At 55.8% G+C, this 22517-nt stretch overlaps 1 protein-coding gene across 2 annotated transcripts in view; it reads right to left on the bottom strand.

Moving 5' to 3' along the window:
- PPP2R2B (protein phosphatase 2, regulatory subunit B, beta) overlaps positions 1-22517 on the bottom strand; it is a 104287-nt gene that overhangs the window by 10529 nt on the left and 71241 nt on the right. For both annotated transcript variants that reach the window (XM_009880905.1, XM_009880906.1), the window contains exons 2-5: positions 16492-16589; positions 15017-15182; positions 12821-12933; positions 2573-2750 (exon numbers count right to left, since the gene is read on the bottom strand). In XM_009880905.1, the coding sequence (XP_009879207.1) occupies positions 2573-2750; positions 12821-12933; positions 15017-15182; positions 16492-16589 (555 nt within the window). The remainder of the gene's footprint in view (positions 1-2572; positions 2751-12820; positions 12934-15016; positions 15183-16491; positions 16590-22517) is intronic.

Below are 22517 nucleotides of genomic sequence, written 5' to 3'. Positions count from 1 at the left end.
CGGGCTTGATGTCCACGATGTCTGGCAGGGCGAGTCAAGGAGCCCCACACAGCCCGGCCCAGAGCCCGCTCCTCCCGCTGCCCCTCCTGCTGATGTCCCCGGGCTCCCGGGCTTCCCCTTGCCCGGTGCAAACCACATCTTCCCGGGACAGCAGCATCGTCCCAGGGCAGAACCGCAGTGCCAAGCTGGGACCAGCCAGCACCCAACAAAGCCAACGTCCATCACGTTTTCCGTTCTGTTCTGATACCGCAGCTCCAGTACGGCAGCCTGGAGCCCCATCAGACCTGACTCTGCCCATCGCCCAGGCCAGGGTAAACATCCTCTATTGCAGCACTGGGGCACGGTGAGTAACCGCACCAAAAACAACACTGGGGGGAACCAAAACCCAGATCACGACAACCAACAAAAAACCACCACAGCCCCGGAGTGCCTGCCCAGGGATGTGTAATGTCCACAACACTTCACATGCTTGGGCTCAGTGAAACGCTGGGTTCAAACCTGAGCTGCAGACCTGTCCCCAGACTCTGCAGACGGTGCCGGCGAGAACCCACACAGCCCCTCAGAGCCTCCCGGTGCCGCAGGGGACGGCCGACAAGCGTCTGTCCCGGCCTGACACCGAGCCAGCGGTCACCAGTGGAAGCAGCTTCAGATCCTACAGTGCAACCCAGACACCCAGCACGGGACGATATACCCACTATGCAAAGGGGGAAAAAGAAATACCACCTTTCCTCACCCCCTGGACAGCAAATTAAGGTCCCACTGTTCCTGGCAAGACAGGAGTTAAAAAAATAAAGAAAGAAGCAGCAGATAGGAATTTCTCACCCCTGTGGGGTGTTTTACAACAGCAAGCATTCCGCAGAAGAAGCCGCCGCGGTTCACAGCCCCTGTGCAGTTTCACAGCCCGGCCGTGCTGCGGGTCTGCAGCAGAACCCGGATCCCGGTCGAAGCCTGACCTGAGCCCAGTGCAGCCCTGCAGGACAGCGACCGCTCCGTCCCAGACTGCCGCAAGCCTGGAGGTACTGGTGATGGTAAGGCATTCTGACAGTCTGCAATGAGACGCGGTACAGGACCGCACTCCGTTACGATGCCGCTCCACTCCCCACGGTTCTGTAGCAGTCCCACACTTCTGACCTGCAGTAACGCCTTCACGACAGCCCCCATGCTTTGCTCAGCAGAGGCTTCAAATCCCATCGCACCGTGCAGTGGCTGTGTCACATGCACAAAATCAAGAAACTCCAATCCACAGCACCACCTCTTCTCAGCTCTCAGTCAGAGACCAGATTTGGTTTTTATCAACAAAAATGAAAACCAGCGCCGTGCTCCTCACCTCCCCGGGCGGGCAGGCGGTGCTGCCGTGGCTGTCCTCCCCCCGGTGCCAGTGTCACCCAATGCCCCATCAGGTACCTGTTGGGAGCCCGGCGGGGCTGGTCCCACAGCTTGGCCAAGCGCAGCCGAACTGGGGACACCCTGGGAAGGGGCTCCATGGTTCCAGGCAGGAGGTGACACCAACAAGCAAGCCGGTGGGATGGGACATCTGACTGACGTTTCTCTGGTGGTGACGTTTCTCCATCAATTCTTAGCAAGCATTTTGGGTGCTGCACTTGCACCTTTGCCAAACTCCCTCGGGCCACCTAAACTCCCTGAGGTTTTACCCCCGTTCAGCACTCCTCACCTTCTTCCCCAAAAAGCAGCACATGTTGCAGCACTGCTCAATGGTACCTCCTTCGAGCCCCCACCAGCCACACGCCTGTGACTGCTGAAATCCTCTCCACCTGCCCAAACCTGCCACATGCCCTGGGGATTTCTCAGCAGAAATCCCTATATAAATACCACCAACAATTAGTGCCCCGTTGTTATTATTTCTGATGCGGCTGTTACAAGGGTGACTGGCACAACCTCATTTGCACGACTGTGACTGGCAGCCCGTCACCCTCCCACCCGCCCCATGCAGACCCTGCAGGCAAAATTCAAAATCGTGCCACCCGCATGGCAAGGCAGCAGTCGCGACGGTGCCAGCTGAGCCCTGCGCCGCGGAGGCAGCGCCTTGGTGTGACGGCTGAACGTCCCCACCGGACACAGCCCGGCGTCCCGCCGGCGTCCCAGCCCAGCCCAGCAGCATGGGCAGAGACAAGAGGGACGTGCCTTGGTAATGGCACCTGGGGACGGGATTTCAGATGTCGTGCAGTCGGCTGCACGGAGGACAGCACCATTTCACACTCATGAGCCCCTGCGAGCCCCGGCCAGAGGGTGAAGCTCCTGCACCCAGGAACCGTGATGGGGGTGCGGGGATGGGGCCAGGCGAGACGCCGCGCGACCTGCTCGGTCACCATCACAGCCAACACGGGCATGACTCTACTGCTTCCCGTGGAGCTGGACCTCGCAGGTCCCCCTCCGCCACTCACCTTCACCAGGGACCTGTCTCCCCGTCCAGCCTTCTCATTCTCCCACTGACCCTTGTCCGCCTCTGGGCTCCCAGCGCTTTCACACCCCACCTGCCCGCTGCGGCACCTCCCGTACTGCTGCTCTTGGCCGGGCTGGGACCGTCCCAGGGGCCACGCGCACCAAAGGATACTAAAACTTTGATTTGTTATTTCAAAGTTCCACAGGTTTATCCTGAGGTCATCTGCTGACATGTAGGTCTCATAGTCGCTGTTGACGGAGATGGAGTTGATGTGGTAGGTATGAGCATTGGCAAACACCCGCCGGGGGGTGGCCTCCACCATCAGGTCCATGGGCCGGAGCACAGGTACCTGTGGGACGGAAAGCAGAGCGTCAGCACCCAGGGACAGGGTCCGGCCGTCCCACCCAACCCACGCCAGCACCCGGCACGGGGGGACACCCCCACGGCCACAGCAGGTGCCCACAGAGCACTGGCTGCCAGCACTCCATCCCACCCACCTCTTACCATGCTATTACCGAGGAAAATAACACCTTTCTCAGTGTACGAACAGAAGAACAAGCAGACACACAAGCCCTTTACTTGTGAAAGAGGCACCAGTACAGTTAGATTGCTGTCAGGCAGCGACAGCCCAGTAAACCAGGCTCAGATCTCTGCTGCAGCAACCGCTCCTTCTTTGGAGAAAAAAAACAAACAACAAACCCACTTCTGCCTCGTTTTGTCATTTTTAACCAGAATCTGAGATTCCTGGAGCATTTCTAACAGAAATATATTTCTTGAGGGAGCCAGTCAGAACACATTTTTCTCTTAACTTCTTTGCATTTGTTTCACAGTGAAACGGCGAAGGTAAGAGATGAGAAGAGACAGGGAAAGGGAATGCACAGGGCAGGGACAGATGGAGGGACTTAGAAACAGAGGTATACACGTTCGCCTTTGGATTAATAAGCATAACTCACGTAAACATTGGGGGATGGAGAGATGCAGCAGGAACAGCATACGCAAGGAGCGGTGTAAGTAATAACGTCGGACATAACGCTCTGAAGGCAACTTAATACACTAGCAAGGTGTCAGTCTGCACTCCCGTTTGCCAGTAAGCTATTCCCTCGAGCTACTTCATTACTGTGTATATTATCTGTGCGCTGCCCAAAGAGATTTCCCATGGCTGCAGAGGTGGGGACGGGAGTGTGACAGCCAGCTCGAGTGACACGAGAGCAGAGGGACTGCCAGCTCAGAGCCTGAGCTTAATGTGACGAGCCTGCCTGCTAATTCAGCCTGACATAGTCAATGATGCATCGTTTGCCGCTGAAGGACTCTGCTCAGCCATCTGGGGACGGAGGCTCGCGTCGTGCTCAGGGATTACAGGGGCCGGGCTGTCATTCAGACCATCGGAAACATGACAGTTGTGCAAAGGGAAAGGGTTCAACGGTTACACCAGCCCTCTCCGGGCACAAAAATTGCTACAGCAAAGGTTTCAGCAGAGGATTCCGCTCAGCGCGATGATGCTGCGTGGCCCGATGGCACCGTGGGGTCAGCCCCAGCCCAGTCCCCGTCCCCGTCCCCTGCGGCGCGCACTGCGGGGCGAAGCGCACAGGGCTCAGCCCCAACAGCACGGCCATCTGCGACTGCCAGCGCCCAGCACAGCCCCCTGCCCGGTCCTTCTGCGGCAGCCACGCACAACCACGGGGCCAAGGTAAACCCTTCAGCCAAGAAAATTCTCCACGTGTTACTTCAGAGCCAAATTCTGGGGAGCGTTTTATGTCTGAACTTGGTCCATCACCAGGTAAAATCCCACGAGAGGAACAAACCTGGTCATCTGTGAGCACTCATTAAAGCAGGATTTTTTTACCTCTTATGGTGGCAAGAATTTGTACTGGAATATGGAAAGCAGCGTGTCCATGCTCCTCCTCACTCTGTGCTGCGAGCTTTTGCTTTGAGGGTATCATCAATAAGTACCAAAACCTGAAAGCAGTGACATTTTGAGGCAGGAGCAGCCAGGAGCGTGCTGGGAGCACACGGCCTCGGGACCTCGGCCCTCAGCAGCAGAAATCCCGCAGTGGATGGCAAACGCCGTCTCGGGATGGTGAAGGGGAGCGGCTGCCCGGCGCAGGCTGGGCCCTGCCTGCGTTTAATCTCTTCTCCGCCAAAGCTGCCCCAAAGCCAGCTGGAAACGCCGCTGCCGCCGGGGAGGCTGACACGAGTCCGTGCCGACAACCCGAGCCCAGCGCCGGCACTGATGTGCGCCCTCACTGAGACGGGAACCCCGCGCAGAGAAGAGCCTTCTGCATCCCTCATCCCGCTCATCCCGATGCTCCCGGCTGCCTCTGGCCTTGCTGGTGCCCCACACTGTGACCCCCAGCGCCCCAGAGCCCCTTCCAGGGGCCGACAGACACCCGCGTTACATTTCTGCGTAACGCACAGCAATGGGAAAGACGGGGGGTCTGAGGGAAGACCCCGCAGCCACGCCGTCACAGCCCAGCAGGGCAGGCAGGGCGGCAGCGGGCAGTGGCGGTGAAGAGAAAGCTCCTAACGAACGGGGCAGCGTGACAGCAACTGAAACTTGGTCTTTTCTTTATTTTTTTCACAGCACGCAGAGTCCCGGCCAGTGTCTGCCTCAACCACCCGCTGCCCCCAGCATTGCCATGGCAATCCTCAGCGGCACAGACCTCCCCGGCGCATCCCTTCTTCAATTACGGCACCAACCCGCGGGCAGGCGCTGGTATTATATATACCCATTATTAAAGGGTAATTCAGTGTAACAAACCGCATCAAGTACATAGAAAGGCTGTCAAATAAAATAAACCACTAATAAATTAAATTAGTTTCTGTTTTAAGGAAGGGGGGCAATGCCAGTCATTTTTCATCTGAAACAAAATATGTCTTAATTTTTCTTTCTGCCTTTAGCAGGCACCCCCTGCAAAAGAGCCGGTCCCACTCACTCAAAGCGCACATGACACTCGATTCCTCTTGCCGTGTCTGGTGAAGGCTTCCCCTTTCCAGGGTTAATGAGGCACTAATTCTCCCTTGAGCTGTAAAATTCATTCTCTCCGTGGTTGGGGGGTGGAGGGAGGCGGCGTGCCCAGGCGCCATCCCACCGCCGGTGCCCCACATCCTCCTGCCCCCTCCAGCCCCCGAGCGAGGGACCACGGCGCGGGTAATGCCGTGTCAGTCCTTGGCTGCCGCTTCACCACTTTGACCCCTGTTCCCACCAGGTTTCCCCCTTTCACTGTCCGTCATGTCGACGCTCCCCAGGGAACGGCTCTGTGTGGCACAGCCTCTCCTCCTCACCCACAGCGCTGTGACGGCCGCGGCCTCAAGAGACGCAGAGATTTGGTGTTTCTCAAGGAAAACTCATCCTCTGCCCAGAGGAGCTGTACGGCACGCAGCGTGTTCAAACCACGAGCCAATCTACAGGGGAGGTCGATGAAGGCCTCCGTTCCAGGGAAGCTATCTATGGTCATATAACCTCCCACAGGCACAAGTCCAGCGTGTGCCATGTCTGCGCTGCTGTTACTGCCGGTCGGACGGGCGACGCGATCCCCCAGCACAGCCCCGCAGTGAGACGGGATTCACCCGCCCACGGGCAATGCGAAAGCGCTGCTGGGACTCCCCACGGGACACGCTGGTGGCCAAGAAGTCCTCAAGGGTGTGATGGTGGCAGGGCTGGCTCATGAAGGGAAAGCCCTGTGCAGACAAGCAAAGTGTCCATGCTGCCTCTGCCGCAGCACCGCCGTGTCGCGGGTCCTGCACCCGCCTCTGCACCGTCTCTGGGCCAGGGGCAGGCGGGGAGGGGGCGACCACAGGCTCGGCAGCGCTGGGACCACGCACCCATTCCTGGGTAATGAGAGGGAGCTTTTCCCCTCAGTCACCTCCATGGAAATCCTCTCAGCGCAATGCAGCTGCACTGGACTTATGCCGAGATCCACATCTGACCCACAGTAGTATACATTAAAAAAAAAAATCAGTAAACAATCCCTTTTTAGGTGTCTATCTGGTCCCTGCCTGGTCAGAGGTTACCAAGCCTCAGCACCAACTGCAGTCGAAGCTCGGCCATCGCCTGCTCCGTGCAGTGGGACGGGCGGCAGGGCAGCCCTGCGGGGCAGCGGGTGGGAATGGAGTGGCTCCCACCGCCCGGTGTGCACGGCAGCGCTCACGCCGCACGGGCGCTGCTGTAACCCAGCAGACGGGGCAGAGCTTCCCTCTCTCCTGCACTGACAGCAGCACAAACTGCCCGCTCTGGCCAGCACGGACGCCCAGGCACAGCCGGGTCCCACCAGCCCGGCCGCCATGGCCGCACCGTTGGCTCCGCAGCCTTGCCCAGCCCCGGGGGGCCGGCGGGATTTGGGCAAGTGGGATTAGTCACAGCCGAAGCCCAGATTAACCCCAGCCTTGGCTTTGCATGGAGGAAAATGTAATCCAGTTCCCGGCAAATCAGAGAGCAGAGCGAGCTGCGTGGGGATAAATCTGGCAAGGTCCTTCGCCCGCTCCAGCAGCCGAGCTCCTCCGAATGTGCTCCCCCATGTTTACTTCTTACCTACAAAACGCATATTCCGTAACTGGCCAACACGGCCTACAGATTAATATTTTGCAGACAAAATGCACATCAAACACTACTTTCATGGCAGACTGACAATTTCATGCTCTTCAGGATTTTGTCTTATTGGACCTCCTCCATGAAGTGTGGAAGGTACCTTCCCATGGGAGGATAAACCCACTATCTCATTACCGGTCCGTGTAGCTGATAGAGCTTCTGGTTTTATCTCTTCTCCCTCGGTGTTTCCCTGCCTGCGTAGCACCGCACTAACGCCATTTCTTCTGTCTCCTGCTACTGAGCCTTTTTTCATACAATGAAATGCGGACAGACCTGCTGCCAACTGAGGATTCACCTCTGCGTGTGCAGGTCCAGAAGGTGCAGGCTGCCCTGAAAGGGTCTGGGTCCCCGCTGGGGGGGCAGGAGGAGAGGGAGGACCACGGACACCAGGCCTGCAGGGAGGCTGGTGCAGCCAGTGCGGTGGCGCCGGAGCAGGACTGTGTGCTGCCCGGCAGACCCACCAGCTGGAGCCATGTCCGGCTTCTCAATGACCGCACCGCCATGGGCTGCTGGCACACGGCAGGGCTCCAGCACTGGGGACGAGCCACAGAAACGCGTGACACCGTACCCAGCTGTGTGCCGAAACCCCACCGCGCCGTGGGAGTGCGCAAGGTCCCTGCACCGCCTGCCCCACGCCCCCTCCCGGAGCCCCCAGCCCTGCGGCGGGGAGAAGCGGGGCTGTCGTCCTTCCGTCCCGACTGGATGTCCCGGGCAGAAGCCAACAAGAGCCATTTGTGGGCAGCAGGTCCCAGCTGCAATGGGGACAGGGGGTCTCTGCCGGGCTCCGCTCCATCGGCACCGAGTGCCCAGTTCAAATCAAAGCCTGAAGTTCGTCCATGTGGGCCAGCTGCTAGGGCCACCGACACAAACACACACCCCCCGAAACAGGGCCAGTTCACGCAGGCTTTTTAGTGCAAGGCTGATTGCTGACTGCAAGCGTTGTTCCACATGCAGCCCAAATCATCCCAGGTTTCCCTTTCTTTGCATATTTTTATAGCATGATGGGATTTATTTTTGTTTGTAACTGACAATTTGTCCCAGTTCAGTTATTACACTCCAGGACTACTTTCTCCATCTGTACCTAAACTCTAAAATAGAAACCTCAAAGAACAAACAGAACATTTTTCTTATCTGAAGTTAAAAATCCTGAACTCTTCATGCCAATCTCATTAGAATTGCATTCCCCTTAAAGATGCGATTGTTTGAAAAGGTATTTTTAAACTTCTTTCTCCCGCTGAAAAAGAGCCAGTGTCAGTAAAATCCCACCTAGCAGTTTACTATTTTCCTCCTTTTCCAGGGAGAAGTGTGTAGAAGCACAGCCGTGTTACCAAACACAAATTCAAAGCCATCCAAACCCGTTTGGTAATTCTGCCCAGCACATTGTTTTTACAGCACGTCTAGACACAGATACCAGCAGTGTAATTGCCGTGGAAAACGACGAAAAAAATACCTGAAAGGTCAATTCTGGTCATCGGCATTTCAAGGCAAATTTACAAATACTAAAAGGCTGAATAATGAGTTTTGACCAGAAATGAAAGAATTCAACTCATGACCTGGGAAAAACAAAAAAAAAAAGAGAAAAGCAGGGGCAAAACAGGCTCCTTCGTTTCTTCTCGAGCACCCGCAGAGTGCAGCCGGCGGAGGTGCGGCAGTGTGTGCCGGCGGGTCGGTGCGCACCGGAAGCCGCGGCAGGAGGGGCTGGCGCTGCCCGGCCATGGGGGAACCACCATCACCTGCACGGTGACTTCAGTGCCCGGGACCGGCCGACTGGCCGTGCCGCCCCGGGACACCGCGCCAAGCGCTCCCCTCCTCACCCAGGGTGCTGCTGCCAGAGAGACAACAGTCAGACAGCCCCGAGCCAGCAACCCCGCGCATCCTCAGCGCGTCCCAGACCAGCCCGGCGCTGAGCCCAGCGTGCCCTGCTGGGGCAGAGGGGCCAGGCTGCCACCAGGCAGCCGAGCGTGCAAGCTGTACGCATTGAGCTGCTTTAGAGCAATGTAAGCGACTATTGAAAATGAGAAACCCCCTTTTTTTTTTTTTTTTAATTTCTGTAGCAATGGTTTGATGGCGATCATTTGAAATTGATTAGTTCTGCCATGTGCATTTTATAGCCAAAAAAAGCCAAATGTTTCACATTACTTTGTCATTTAAATGATAATGTTTTGGAGAATGCATACAATGAAAAGGCAGAGAAATCCCTTTGCTGGGGCAGGAATACAGCAGCAGAGCAGTCCTCCTCCGAAGCATCCTCCATCCCTTTCCCTCTCCCGTCACACGGTCCCGCTCTGGGGCTGCCCACAGGTGCACTGGATGCAGCGGGAACACAGCACAGCCTTCCCAGGAGCCAAGAAACCCAAGTGTTTTGGCAAAATGGGATCTATAAACCAGAATTTATGATGGATTTTGCTGGAACAGAGAGAGTGAAGCGGTAGTTCTCAATCAGAGCGAGCTTTGTGACAGCTACGAACATCAAGAACCGGCCACATCAACGCACCGGCTCATCGCGCCCACATTGCACTTGGCCTAGGAAGGTCACTGCTCTCCCGGGGAGGTGTCCAGTGCAGACCACAGAAACCCACGCTCTGCACCACGGCGATGTCCTGAGCCATCGACAGCCTGGGTGAGACACGATCCTGCGCCCAAGGCAGCACCGGCAGCACAGGTCACTGCTGCTGCTTCTCTTTAAACAAACAACGTGAAGACCAGACCCCCTCTATCGCGAAGGGAGGCCCAGGAGCTGTCTCCCCCCGGCCCATTCCCCCAGTTCTGCTCATCAGAAGCACAGACGGCATCTCGCCGTGCACGGTACCTGGTGCTCCGCAGCCACCGCCTCCTGCGGGGGCACGGTACCTCCAGGAGGACGCACACCGGTGTTTCACTGCAATCTGACTTGTGCTGTGTGGGATCAAAGCAAACACATTCTGTATTTAAAAAGATTTAAGCCCTGGATATAATTTGTGTTAATTATTTCCTGCACACATCCCACGGCGTAGGTACGGCTGTACACGGAGCGGCACTCGAGAGCTCACGGAGGCTGTCAAATGAGGCCGAAGGGCTGCAGCTACTAGACTGGGGGCTATACAAATAAGTAGAGCTCTTCTAATGACGGTAAAAGGCTTATTTTGCTGTCTGAGCAGAGTTAAATATTCCTTTTGCACTATGTGGGTTAGAAATTCCCCAGAGAACCATGCTCACCAAGTACATTTAAACCACTGTGACGAACGGCTAAGCGATGATTGTAGCAAGGTGGTTTTAGAAACCCTTTTTCGCTTGTCTGTGGTCAAAAATTAAACTGTAGATGGATGTGGCTTTACTCCAAAATGTGAGCACCACAGGACAATTAAACGTCAAAGATACACCGAGCTGCAGCAAAATGGTTACTGCTATGTAAATATCTGTCTAAGTAAAATCATCAAAACATTAGATCAAACTGGGGCTGGCGGGAGACTCCTCAATCTCCCCTCCTCAGGGACGGCAGGCGTTGCGCAGGCAGATACTAATAACTGTAATACTCAGCACTTACATCGTGTTTTACCTCTTCCCGTTGCTGTGAAGCAGGAGCTGCACGTTCCCGCGGGGCTGCTCGCCGGAGAGCGGGGAATCGCAGCGCCTGATCTCAGCACAGTGGCAGCGACCCAGGTAGCAAACGCCTCCGCCACACGGCATCGAGCTGCTACCAGCAATAAATGGCCTGAACGTCGAATGAAGGCTGAAACTTTCGAGGCAGACAGTGGACTCCAATAAATAGTGTACAATTCTCAGGTATTTCAGTATGACTTTCTACAGGGAAAAAAAATCAGAATTCCCTCCTTTCCTGACAGACTCAGTGACCGCCGCTGCCGGGGGGAGAGGGGCTGGGGCAGGCGGGTGCCCGGTGGGATGGACTCACTGCCCTCACATCGCACACAGCCCTGGCCGCTGCGGGGATGGCCCTCGTCCGCAGGAAATCCCCGGCACCGCACTGCCCAGGGCCGGACCCGGCACTGGCCATGCTGGCAGCATCTCTGCATCCCTGCCCCTGCTCGGGGACGCCCCGCAGAGCACCGGCAGTGATGGATGCGCTGAATGGTGTAACTTCAGGTTGAGCGCTCGCAGAAACACAGGAGGTGACTTTCGGCTCCACATCAGCCCTGCGGTTGGCAATTCAAGCGCCAGGATGTGGTCAAACACAATCAGCTCACGCCAACAATCAATAGCGAAGATAAGCACGACGATTATCTATTTATTTTCATAACCGCACCGCCCGTGCGCCCCACCAAGGCGTCATTACCCTCATCGCGGCCCCGATCGATCTACAGTCACTCCTCTCCGGCGCAGCGGGAGCAGACGGGGAGCACAGAGGCAGGTTGGGACGGGAGCCCGACGCGCCAGCGTGGCACCCCTGCGCCCACCCCCAGCAAACACCGAGGGCTGGCTGTGCCTCCCAGCCCCCTCGGTAACGCAGGTAAGGGAGGGAGCAGCTCAACCATCACGTTACCAGCCCTGCAGAGCGCGGATAACCCCAGCCCGACACCCCCATCCCCAGCAAACCCCTCCAACCGGCTGTCTAGGGAACTGCATATTAGGCTGCAAATGACGCCTGAAACATGACAGCAGATACATATATACATGAAATAAAATGTTTTCTTGCTCTGTAAAGAAAAACGCCTGCCAGCCACCAGAGCAGCTCAGTACGGAGCCGAAAATTAACTACCTGTCTGCGGTTCTCAATGGCTTCATCTGCAATGCAACTGGAAGCCATAAAAGTGAGCCAAGGGTAATCATAGGAACAATTTTATATATATAAATATAAAACCCCCAAGTACTCAAAATGCAAATTCTGACAGGATGTTAATAAATTACAAGCTGGTCTGGTCTGATTAATGTCATGACGGAATTCCTGCATACCTGGCATTTCTCGGTCTGTGGGTTACAGGAGTTACTGTCCGTTTCTGCTCTTGTACCAAGCAGAGGGGAGCACGGCTTCTCCCCGTTTGCAGAGGGGCACCCGCTCACTGCTGGAGCCCACACGGTCGGGGTCTGCAGTGCTGTCTGTACCCGCTGCCTCTTCCCGCTGCCCGTACCCGCTGCTGGAGCTGCGGGAGCTCCCTGGGGCGCAGGGTGAGCTCTGATTTAATTAAAGGGGCGCGCACTGCCTCGGGCCGGAGCTGGCTCTTTGTATGCAAATTAAAGATGAGGAAGAGCCACCCCAGGGCAGCACGGCCAGGCGCAGGCAGCTCCCAGGGTGGCAACGCCATGCCCAGCAGCCAGGCGCTGCCATGCCCCGCGCCTCCCCGTGCCCCACGCTCCCAGGGCTCAGGGGTGACTGCTTTAATGGGGTCTGTGCATCCGTCCCCCTTGCAGTAAATGGAAAACGTAGCCTTAGGTGTTTACATTTGATTCAGGAGGTCGGTTTTAATCTCAGGCTGGGAGGAAAGCTCATTTAGAGAAGTACTTATGCTCCCAAAGCAGAAGTTGGCTTGTGAATGCATGACGAAGGGAGAGCTCGTTAACTGCCTCCTCGCCAGGACGGGCGCGCAGGGCGGTGCAGCAGCAGCATCAGGGCACTGGGGTACCGACATGAGACCAAACGCGGTGCTTCATGGCACACCGGCCCAGAGCCAGTGCAGCACAGGCATTTCTCCAGTAGCAGCTCCCTCCTCTACTCCCGTGCTCACACATCAGCCAAAGCACTGGGCTCCAAAATGAGGAGCACCCACCTGCCCTCTGACATCGACCCGCTGCGTCACGCCGGCATTACTGGTACTGTGGCATGCAGGTGACACCAGCAACGTTTTTCATCCAAGACCCTGAAGAGAAAGGCTCCTTGACAGCCTGGGTCTCCCCGCACTCACCCGCAGCACGGTGATCATGGAGGGGTCTCGGAGACGGCCGTCCTCATCCTTGAGATTGTATCCCTCCGGTCTCTTGTCCCTCTCGCTGACCTTCCATAGCTTCACGGTCTTATCTGGGGGCGGGAGAGGAGAGCGTTACCACCGGCTGCGCCCCAGCCGCCCGCCGACGCACACGCCAAGGCCATGCCGGCTGGTTCAACAGCGAAAAGTCTGCTGCATCCCCACCTGCGGCGTGCTGGAAGTGGTTACAGAAGAGGTACCTGTCACCACAGCACTTTATCCCCAGAGCCCTGTGTCTCCTGTCCCTGCCGGACAACTGCCAGTGTGTTTATTGCAGAAGTAAGGAGACGTTGAACAACAGAACAGAACTATTGGATTAATGGAGAAACAATAGAAGTGATTGCCCAGGCCTCAGAGCCTCAGGTCATGCCTTCAATGTTGGTGTTCGATATATCGAGTGACGGGGCCATTTCCCCCAGAGGAGGTGACGAGGTGCTGGCACAGGGATGGGGCAGCACAGAGAGGCTGAACCCGACGTCCCGGCACAGGCCAGCACCACCGACAGCCGCTCTGCTCCTCCCTGCCGCCGATGCACGTGTTGCACACTCGTGCACACACAGGGGGACACACACCCCTTCCCCACACCCGCACACCCACTGGAAAGCTGGCTGATTTCCACATAAGATTTTTTCCTCCTACATTTCTAGCTCACAGGGCAGTTAGCCAGGGGCCGTCGGTCACTTTTCAAGACTAATTTCCAAATTAGTTTAGCTTCTAGTAACTGGAAAGGTGTTAAATTCCAAGGATGCGCCAGCTCTCCTAATTCTGTCCCCATCAGCTGTTCTGTTTCTCCTCCTCTTTGATCCCCGGCTGCCCCCGCAGGGGACGGGGAACGCGTGGAGCGGGGCGATGGGCGAGTCGATGTTCCAGCAAGCCGCCGGCACCACCGCGCTGCGAAGGAGCAAAGCAAGCGTGGAGGGACGCGGTCCCTGGGAGCGCCCCGAAGGAGGTGAAACGGCGCCTGTAACTCGCTCAAAAGCCATCCTGACCTTCCCCTCCCAGAAACTGCGCAGAGCCCAGCATTTACCGCGCACTGACGGCAGCTCCAAAGCGCCCCCCGCAGCCCCCATCCCCTCCTGGCTCCCACCCGCCCCGCACCGTGAGCCCCCGGGGGGAAGGAGCCCCAGGAGCATGTGGGTTTACTCTGAATAATGGTGTTTTCTTTCCTCGCTCCTGGCAGAGACTCTATCAGTAGTTTATCATCACTTCCACCAGGTTTCATACACAACCATATCATCCATCTTCATTTTCTCCTTTACAGGGCAATTCCAACAGAGTGCCATTAATATTGTTTTTATTAACCCGCTTTACTTCAGGGGGTTTCTATATATAATGTTAGTTTAACAGTAAGAACAAAAAGAAACAGCAAAACACGGGAGTATTTCTAAAAGCATCATTTTGATAACCTGCTAGCGTATGAAGCACCGTCCCAAATGGAAAGATAATATCCCTGTTAATCAAAAAACTATTTAAAAACTCAATTAACAGAACATTATGCTCTATAATTAATCTTCATTGCATTTCAATGATTCTCCCCCCCAATGAGTTTAATAAGTCTTTGAATTTTATTACAATGATCAATAGAGTCAATTCTGTAATACAAAGTAAGTTGGTTAAGGAAGATGATTAGACCCCTCCTTTTCCCCTGAAGTAATTAAGTCACATCCATCTTAAGGTCCCATTCATCCCAAGTAATATTCCTGGATTCTCCTGATATTTATCTGAACATAACATGGAACTGCTGAGCTGAACGCAGCTGCAAATTGAAACAAATCAGCTGCAGTTCCTCTTAAAAAAAAAAAAAAAAAGAGTTAAAAAAACCACAGGAGTTCCCAAGATCCAAAAAATAAAAAATATAAATTGTCAGCAGGGGATAAAGACTCCCTTCCTTGCAGGGAACGGATGCTGCGAAATAAGGACAAAACGTGGTGCACGGGAACTGAGATCTGCCAGACAGTCCCGGCCAGGTTCCTGCTCCCCCCTGACACCCGTGTCACCCTTGAAGGGAGTCGACAGTTTTTTGACATATCTTTTTCCCAAAGCACACTATGGAGCAGGTCCCCACTGGCTGTTGGGGCCCCGGGACAGAGGTGGTGGGACGACAGCGCTGGCGCTCTCCCAGCCGCGGGCACATACCGTTGGTGGAGAGCAGGAAATAGGCTGCGTTTTGCTGCGGGAGCCATCGTATCTTATTGATCTTCTCCTCTATCTCCAAACTCTTCAGGTAATCGAACTCTGGCTCGTGGCTCTGGAAGGTGCTGTAGACATTGTACTCTCCCCTGCGATGGGGCTGGTTTTTGCTCTGCAGGAAGGGGAAGAGGGCGGTGTGAGGCACAGAGAGCGAGAACACCTTCTGTTGACTCTTTAGCTCTCTATGGTTTACGTGACTGTGAGCGCGCGGTCGCGGTGGCACAGCGCAGGTCTGAAAGCCAAGGCACGGCCTCTCCTGGCACGGCGGCTCCCGCACGCCGGTGTGCTCGGTGGGAACGGAGCGGGAATGGAGAGAGAACGGAGCGGGAACGGAGCCTGCCGCGCTGGCCGTCCCCGGTGAACGGCTGGGACCGAGCACCAGCTCCTGCCGGGCACTGAAACCAGCCCCGGGGGAGCTGCTGGCACATCACCTGCACAGGACAGCGTTTGCCCCGCAGGTGCACAAACATAAAGCACAAATAAAGCACCCAAGAACAGGACACAGCCTCTGCAGGCACTGACGCTGCGTGCCATGGCTCAGACTCGTACGGTATGGTGTATCTGCAGATCCCAGGCGGTGAACCACCCAGCACCAGGCTCTGAACGGGGCTCAAGTAATTAAAAAAAATCTACCATGGAGATGAACTTCCCGCACGGAAACGATGCATTTGGGCCAGTGAAGCCCCACTTGTGGAGTGCAGTCCAGCTCCAAAGTAGGAGCCGAACAGAATACAGCCGGTTTGATTTAGGAAGCTTAAAGTTCAAGAAAAGCAGTAGAATAATAAAATGAGAGAGAAACGAGAAATGAAATACTGCTGGAAAGGTTGATGAAGTATCTATAAGCGCAACCTTTAACCGATCAGTTCTCTCCAGCTTATATAGAAATAACTTCAAGAAAAATTTAAAACCATCGTCAGACCGTGACATTTTTCATGGCCAGGCCTGACTCATCCCTTCCCCCGGCACCAAACACACCCACAGGGGAGGACGGCTCCCGCCGGCTCTGGCTGTGAGACGCACCGTGCCAGCCCAGCTGACCGGGACAGCTTCGGAATGTGTTGGGAGGGGAAACGTGATGGTTTCATCTGTCTATGCTTTCGGGACATTTTGGTGGTGTGAGAGGGTTTTGGGGGGATGTTAGCTATGAGACAGACACCGATAGCACACACAAAAGCACCTGATCCAAGTTACACCCGGCTGCAGAGAGCTGCAACCGGAGCAAAAGGATGCAGAAACTACAACATGGTTTTGGAGGGTGTTTTACAAGACAAAATCTGGTCCTGCTTATGTTAATAGTCGTTTTTCAGTTTGGAGTCTGCCAGGAGAGACCTGAGGTTAGGAGTGACACATACGGATTAGGAAACAGCAGGAAGCTTCTTTTAAAAGGATAAAAAGGGCATTTTACATTCGCTGACACGTACCTCCTGCTCACGTTGAAATATTACAACACGGCCCCCCTTGTCCCCTGTTGCTAGTAATTCTCCGGTGTGGTTGAATTCTACTGTAGAGATGATGTCAGCTGGAAAGAAGAAGACAAAGACAATTTAAGTAATGGCAGATTGGCTTTCACAGGCATCTAGAAAGCACCATTCCTACATGCCTTGTCAGCGCTTCATCCCCTGTGGGATCTCCATAAATCTCCGTTTTTCTATTGTCTGTAATAATAATGGCCACAGCGTTTTGGAACCTTGCTGTCATGAACCAAGACCTGCTCGGCAGTCCTGTCCCTCTGCCTCGGCCTGTGCCCCGATGGCCAAAGTCTGTAGTATGTTCATCTCCACGCTGTGCCTGTGCCCAGCGCAGCCTGGGGACCGCTGCCGGCAGTGGGGTTGCAGAGCTGGGCAGCGTGGCATGGCACAGCACAGCACAGCACCGTATGGCACGGCACAGCATGGCATGCTGCCCTCGCACCCAGGGGAGCCGCCCCCACCACTTCAGGTGATGCGACTGATTCCTGGGTCCCAGGGAGGGCTCGGTGCCACCCAGCGCCCACCCTGCGCCCCATCTATCCTCAGCCCAGCACCTCCCAGCGGTGCCTGTGCCAAAGGCAGGCTTCGCTCCCGCCTGGTTCTTCCACTTCCTTGCTCCCCTCCAAGTGTCGGGGAGGCGGTCTCCCTTTCCCCTTGGAGGAGAGGGAGCAAACGGGTGAAGACATCTTCACATTCTGCCCCCAAACCCATCAGGCAGAGCAGCCCGGAGGGCCACACCAACTCTGCCAGTTGCCTCTGCCCGTTGCTGAATCTCCCATCTTCTATCAAGGTGCATTGAAGTGACTCTTTTCAGCCCTCTGTCACCCAAAAAGCCACCGAGCTCGCACCGCTCCCCTTCCCCCAAACCAAGGTGCCATCTCCAATGGCAAAACCCCTGAGCAGGGACTGGTGCTCGGCTGCAGTAACGGGGCGAAGCGAGGAAACCTCCCGGACCTGTGTCTTGTAAGGCGTTAATCTGCAGTGTTTACCCTTGAGGCACAGCAAGCCGGAGAGCTGCTAATGATCGGATTTATTGGGCCTATTTTTAGAAGAATGTCAGAGGTTAATTCCACGGCAATTACTACCCGACTGGTGCTCCCCACTGCCTGGAGTGCCGCTCCGGGCCGGCGCAGAGCCGGGGCAGAGCGCACGCAGACCGGGAGACCCAGTGCTGGGCGCAAGATTGATTTTGCAATGAACGGCATTTAACTATGATAACAGCCAGCTCGATCCTGCCGTGATGGCTGACAGGATTTGCATTTCTTTTCCCTCTCATCACTGCGCTCCACCTGTACTACCAGGGCAGCGCAGGACCCGGCCGCAGCCCCCGCAGCCCCGGGAAGGGGCAGACCCCTGTGCCGGCCGCGGCTGCAAACACTGGCTGCGCACTCAGGCCACCAGCGTCGCCTGGACCGCGGGCACCCTTGGAGCCCTCCGAGCACCACAATTATGTCTCTTGCTTATTACCTCTGTCATGTGCCAGCAGAGAAAGCACCCAGGACACATAACCTACATCGTGCCTTCTCCCTCCAATGATTTTTATCCCTCTCAGATACATGGTAGAAAGTTATCACAGATCAGATAAGACAAGGAAGCGAAGGTCATCAACCCAGACACCGAGACTGGCACAGACTGAGATTCCGCAGATGCTGGGAACACTTCTGACGGTCTCCATCCTCCGGGACATCAGCCGAGACAGCACCCACCAAACACACACCCTGCGCCACGGCGTCTCCCAGACCAGGCGTCTCCCGGCCATGGGCTCTGCCGGAACAACACCCCTCTGCCCCGGGACGGTGTCTGAGCCCAGCGAGGGGCTCCAGGCGGGTGTGGGAGTCAGAACAGCCCCCACAGCAGGCAGTGCCCGGGCAGCCACCCCGTCCCGGCGGTGTGGGGCACTCAGCGGCACACACCACCGCTCACCGGCACACACCAGTGCTCACCGCACACCGCCGCCCTCAGCCGCCCGCGGCAGCGCCCCTGTCAGGCACAGCCCCTCAGGCAGACGGTGCTGCCGGGCCTCAGCTCAGCCGGGTTGGCCTCGTCGGCCCGCGCGGGTGGGCTGTGAGCTCCGAGCCATGCCAGCGGGGAACCATCCTCCGGCACAGAGGCACCCGGGACGCAGGACCACCCTCAACTGACCCACGCTCTCCACCGCTCTGTGTCTGCCAAGGGACTTCCCCGCTCGCTCGTGGGATCTTCTCTGTCCCCGACAGCGTGCGAGGAACCCACGTCTGCTGAGCTGTGAAAGCCCAGATGGCTGCAGGCAGGTGAGTGATGAACTCCTGGTTGCTCCTATTAATACTCGTAGATCTTCCCCTTATTGTCCCACCTCTCCAGCACGAAGCACATTTGTAGTGACATGCAAATGCGTTCTGAAGTTCATCTTAATTCATTTACAACACTTGGTTGCTGTGAACAGATTTAGGGAGACAATTTCACCGCAGACGAAGATGGCACTGCAGAAGCAAACCCCAAGGGGCTACTGGTGACACCCCGTGCTGCTGAGCCTGCGGCAAGGGGGCTGACGGGCGCTGGACCGGGTGGCACTGAGCTGGAAAGCTCTGCAGCGAAGCACTTTATTCCCTCGCACGGAGCCTCAGACCGCCTCTGTGGGCAGCAAAGGCTGCCAGAAAGGTTTCAACCATCTGCTACTAATGTTAATAAAAAGGCTGAAAAGTGATGCAGAAGGGCCAAGCTCTGCTCCTGCTTACACCAGTGAAGAGCCAGGCTACCTGTGGTGGAGCTGACTGCAGCGCTGGGCACGGGCAGCATCTGTTGGGCATTTCAGCCTTCAGGGGTTAAAGTCACTGAATGGATCTTCAGCTCCTTCAGATCATCACTCTTCCTCTCTTGGCTGGGAGTGAACTATTGGTGAAATATCATTCCCCTTCAGGAACTGGGAAAACAGGTCATGGAAGGTTTTCAGGGTTGGTTTTTTTTCTAGTTTCCCTGAGGCAATATAATCTACACGTACTTCTTGGTTGCTTCTGCTGTTCTTGCACACTCCTTAAAACCTCTTTTAGCAGATCGCCTCTCTGGCAATAGATTTACAACCGGGAATGCACCAGGTACTGTGACACACAGCCTCTGACCTCTGGATCCCCATTTCGCATCCCGCACGGACTGGAGGCAGCCAGGCACCCTCTGGGGCACCCAAGACCCCCATGCTGTCTGCGGGGTGCTTCCCTCCTCCGCACGGCTCCCGAACTAAGCCACGATACACAGCCAGGTTACTTCATCTGGGCAGAACACAAAAGGAGATCAACAACCTGCTCCCACAGCACAGACACGTTTTGATGCTGCTGTGAAACAATCATCTACTATGAAAAACATCTCTCCCATACCTGCCCAGTTCTTTAACCTTGGATTTGCTTGACCGATGGGCCAGAATAGCGAGGACCTGCAAAGCCCCTTGCATGAGGAAAACCTTTGCAAAGAGCCTGCACTGAAGGCAGAACCTCAGAAATTAAATTATGAAAATGCCCACCTGATATAGTTCCATTCCTACAATCCCCACACTCAGCAAATGCCCCCAAAAGGGCAGGACAGGTATTTTTAGACATCTTGAAAGGTTGGCAAAGAGCACCCAGACAGGGCAAATCCCGTCCGTGCTGCTGCAAACCTGCCAGACTTGCCACAGCATCTGAAGATCCTGCAGAATCAGAAACCAATTTGCAATTTCAAGGAAAGGACATTGGGTCTAACAAATACAAGAAAAAACACATCTCTGCAAAGTTAAGCCAAAAGCCATCTCCCATTCTCACAGGTAACGGCATCCACAGCTGCAGATATATGCCACAGCCAAAATCAGACACGCTCAATCGCTGAGAAACTGTGTGTTTGGAACCAAATCTGGCTCATCAGCTTGCGCTAAGCTGCAGTTCAAGCAGAGGTTTCCATTCCTGTGGCGGGTGACCTCCACCCCGGTGAGCATCACAGCGATGTCCTCAGCCAAGTCCGGCGTCAGCAGAGGTGTCACATGCAGAATGCACCGGGGTCGGACTCGGAACAGAAGCTGCAGCAGCAGCCGAGGAACTGCAGAGGCCGCGGCCAGGCAGTGTTAATGTGCACCTCGCACTAAGTGGCATTTTTTCGTCCTAAAATTACTTGGTTGAAAATGTAATTGTTTTGCACTATTTAATCTTCTCCATTGCCAGCTGCTGGCTTTAGGTCATTCACTTTTCAATGAATTAAAAATAACATTCCGTGCTGCAGCGAGACGTTCTTCAGGCAGCGCCTGTGACCCAATGCATCCCCGTGTCAGCAGAGCAACCCGGGGCCGGGCACCACGAGGACGCTCCAGCCACCCCAGCCCATCACCCACTCGTTCGGCACTGTCGGGGAAGGGGGAGGCAGGTCCCAGAACCTCCCAGACTGACCCTTTGCTCCTGCCCGCCGTCGGGGTTTCCGACCAGGATAACAACAGAGCTTAAATTAAGAAAAACTAACAGTTAAAAACACCCTCTCATGAGCAGAAGTATTCAACCCAACCCAAACCCCGCCACCATTGGCAGGAGCATCATCCCTGGGCGCCCGTGGGCTGGGCTCTGGCTCTTCCCCTGAGGTCTCTGGGTGGTAACGGCAGTCTGGCATTGCGCGGGAAAACATCCCCGAAGGGTAAAATGGAGGAGGTTACGATTCGGGAGCACAGTGCAGCATCAGATTCTTTTCCAAGACGTCTCTTGACAAACTTGGGCCCCTCCAGCAGAGGATGGTCGGTCACGGGCTGCTGCCTGCTCATCCCCACCCACTGCACTTGAGAGACACGACAGAGTGATTATTAATTAAAATTCACATGTATTCGCATTGAAATGATCAATAATTTATGCCCATTTCTCCTAAGGTTCCTACAGCAGTTTTGTGACAACAGCAAGGAAAAAAGCTTCTCTCTTTTTCTGCTTTTTCATTTCCTTCATCACCTCCTACACGCTCAGTGCCCCAATGCGGGAATTTAAAGAAAACAGTTTCCATGGAGACCCTCCCCTCCACCAGCACCACCCGTCCTCCCTTCCCTCAGCAGCAGTGCTCCTTCACGCTTTCATGCTAAAAATATCGAAGACAGGATTTGATTTCCGCCATAGAGATACAGTTTTATCAGAAAAATAGAAAATTTATAATACACACCCCCCCTCCCCCTCTCCTGGTGTGGAGGGAAGGCGTGCTCTCCGCGAGGAACGGGAAAACGAACCCATTATTAAAAAGAAAGAAGACAAAACCAGGGGGGCTGCAGTCGGTGCTGAGACCCACATCCCCAGAACAGCATGACCCGGAGCGGGGAGCTGCTTGTGCTGCCGCCCCTCTCCTCTTGCCCACCGATGCAGGGGGATGGGTGCCCCATCCCCACTCCCAGCATGTCCCAGGCACCGCTTCCCTGCTCCCAGAGCATCCCAGGCACCTCACCCCTGCTCCCGGAGCATCCCGCCTGCCCCAGTGTCAGCAGCAACACCCCACAGAAGGGCCCTGATGCTGCCTGTCCTGGTGGGGAGGCCAAGGAGACACCACACGTGTCCCACCACACATGCTAGGAGGTCGTGCCCCCCACTCACACAGGATGACACCCGTGGTCCAGCCTGTGAGGTCCAGGGCACAGCAGGACAGCCATTAGCCCGGTGGCAGGGGCACCCCTGGGCTCCAACCCGCAGGGAAAGGGGGGTCCCTCTGCCCCACCGGGGGCTCTGCCCACCGCTGTGTGACCCCGTATCACATCAGGCAGCACAGCTGGCACAGGGCACAGTCTGGGACAGCCCATGCCTCCCCCTGACTGGCACCGTTTTCCAGGGCCCGCCTTGCACAAAAGTGATGAGTTTTTGCCCTTTCTTCCAAAGTTGACCAGTTTCCAGCAGAACAGAACGACTTCACCGGGGGCAGAACGGTGCAGCCCACTGCCCGTTGCCGGAGGCATTGCAGGGCTGATCCCGCGGGATAAAAGGGCTGTGAAGGAGTGCTCTGCATTGCCGTCACGGCGCAGCCAGACA

This window comes from Charadrius vociferus, unplaced genomic scaffold (assembly GCF_000708025.1).
Source record: "Charadrius vociferus isolate BGI_N301 unplaced genomic scaffold, ASM70802v2 scaffold53, whole genome shotgun sequence".
In the NCBI taxonomy this organism is placed as follows: Eukaryota; Metazoa; Chordata; class Aves; order Charadriiformes; family Charadriidae; genus Charadrius; species Charadrius vociferus.
This window is presented reverse-complemented; position numbering and strand designations above follow the sequence as displayed.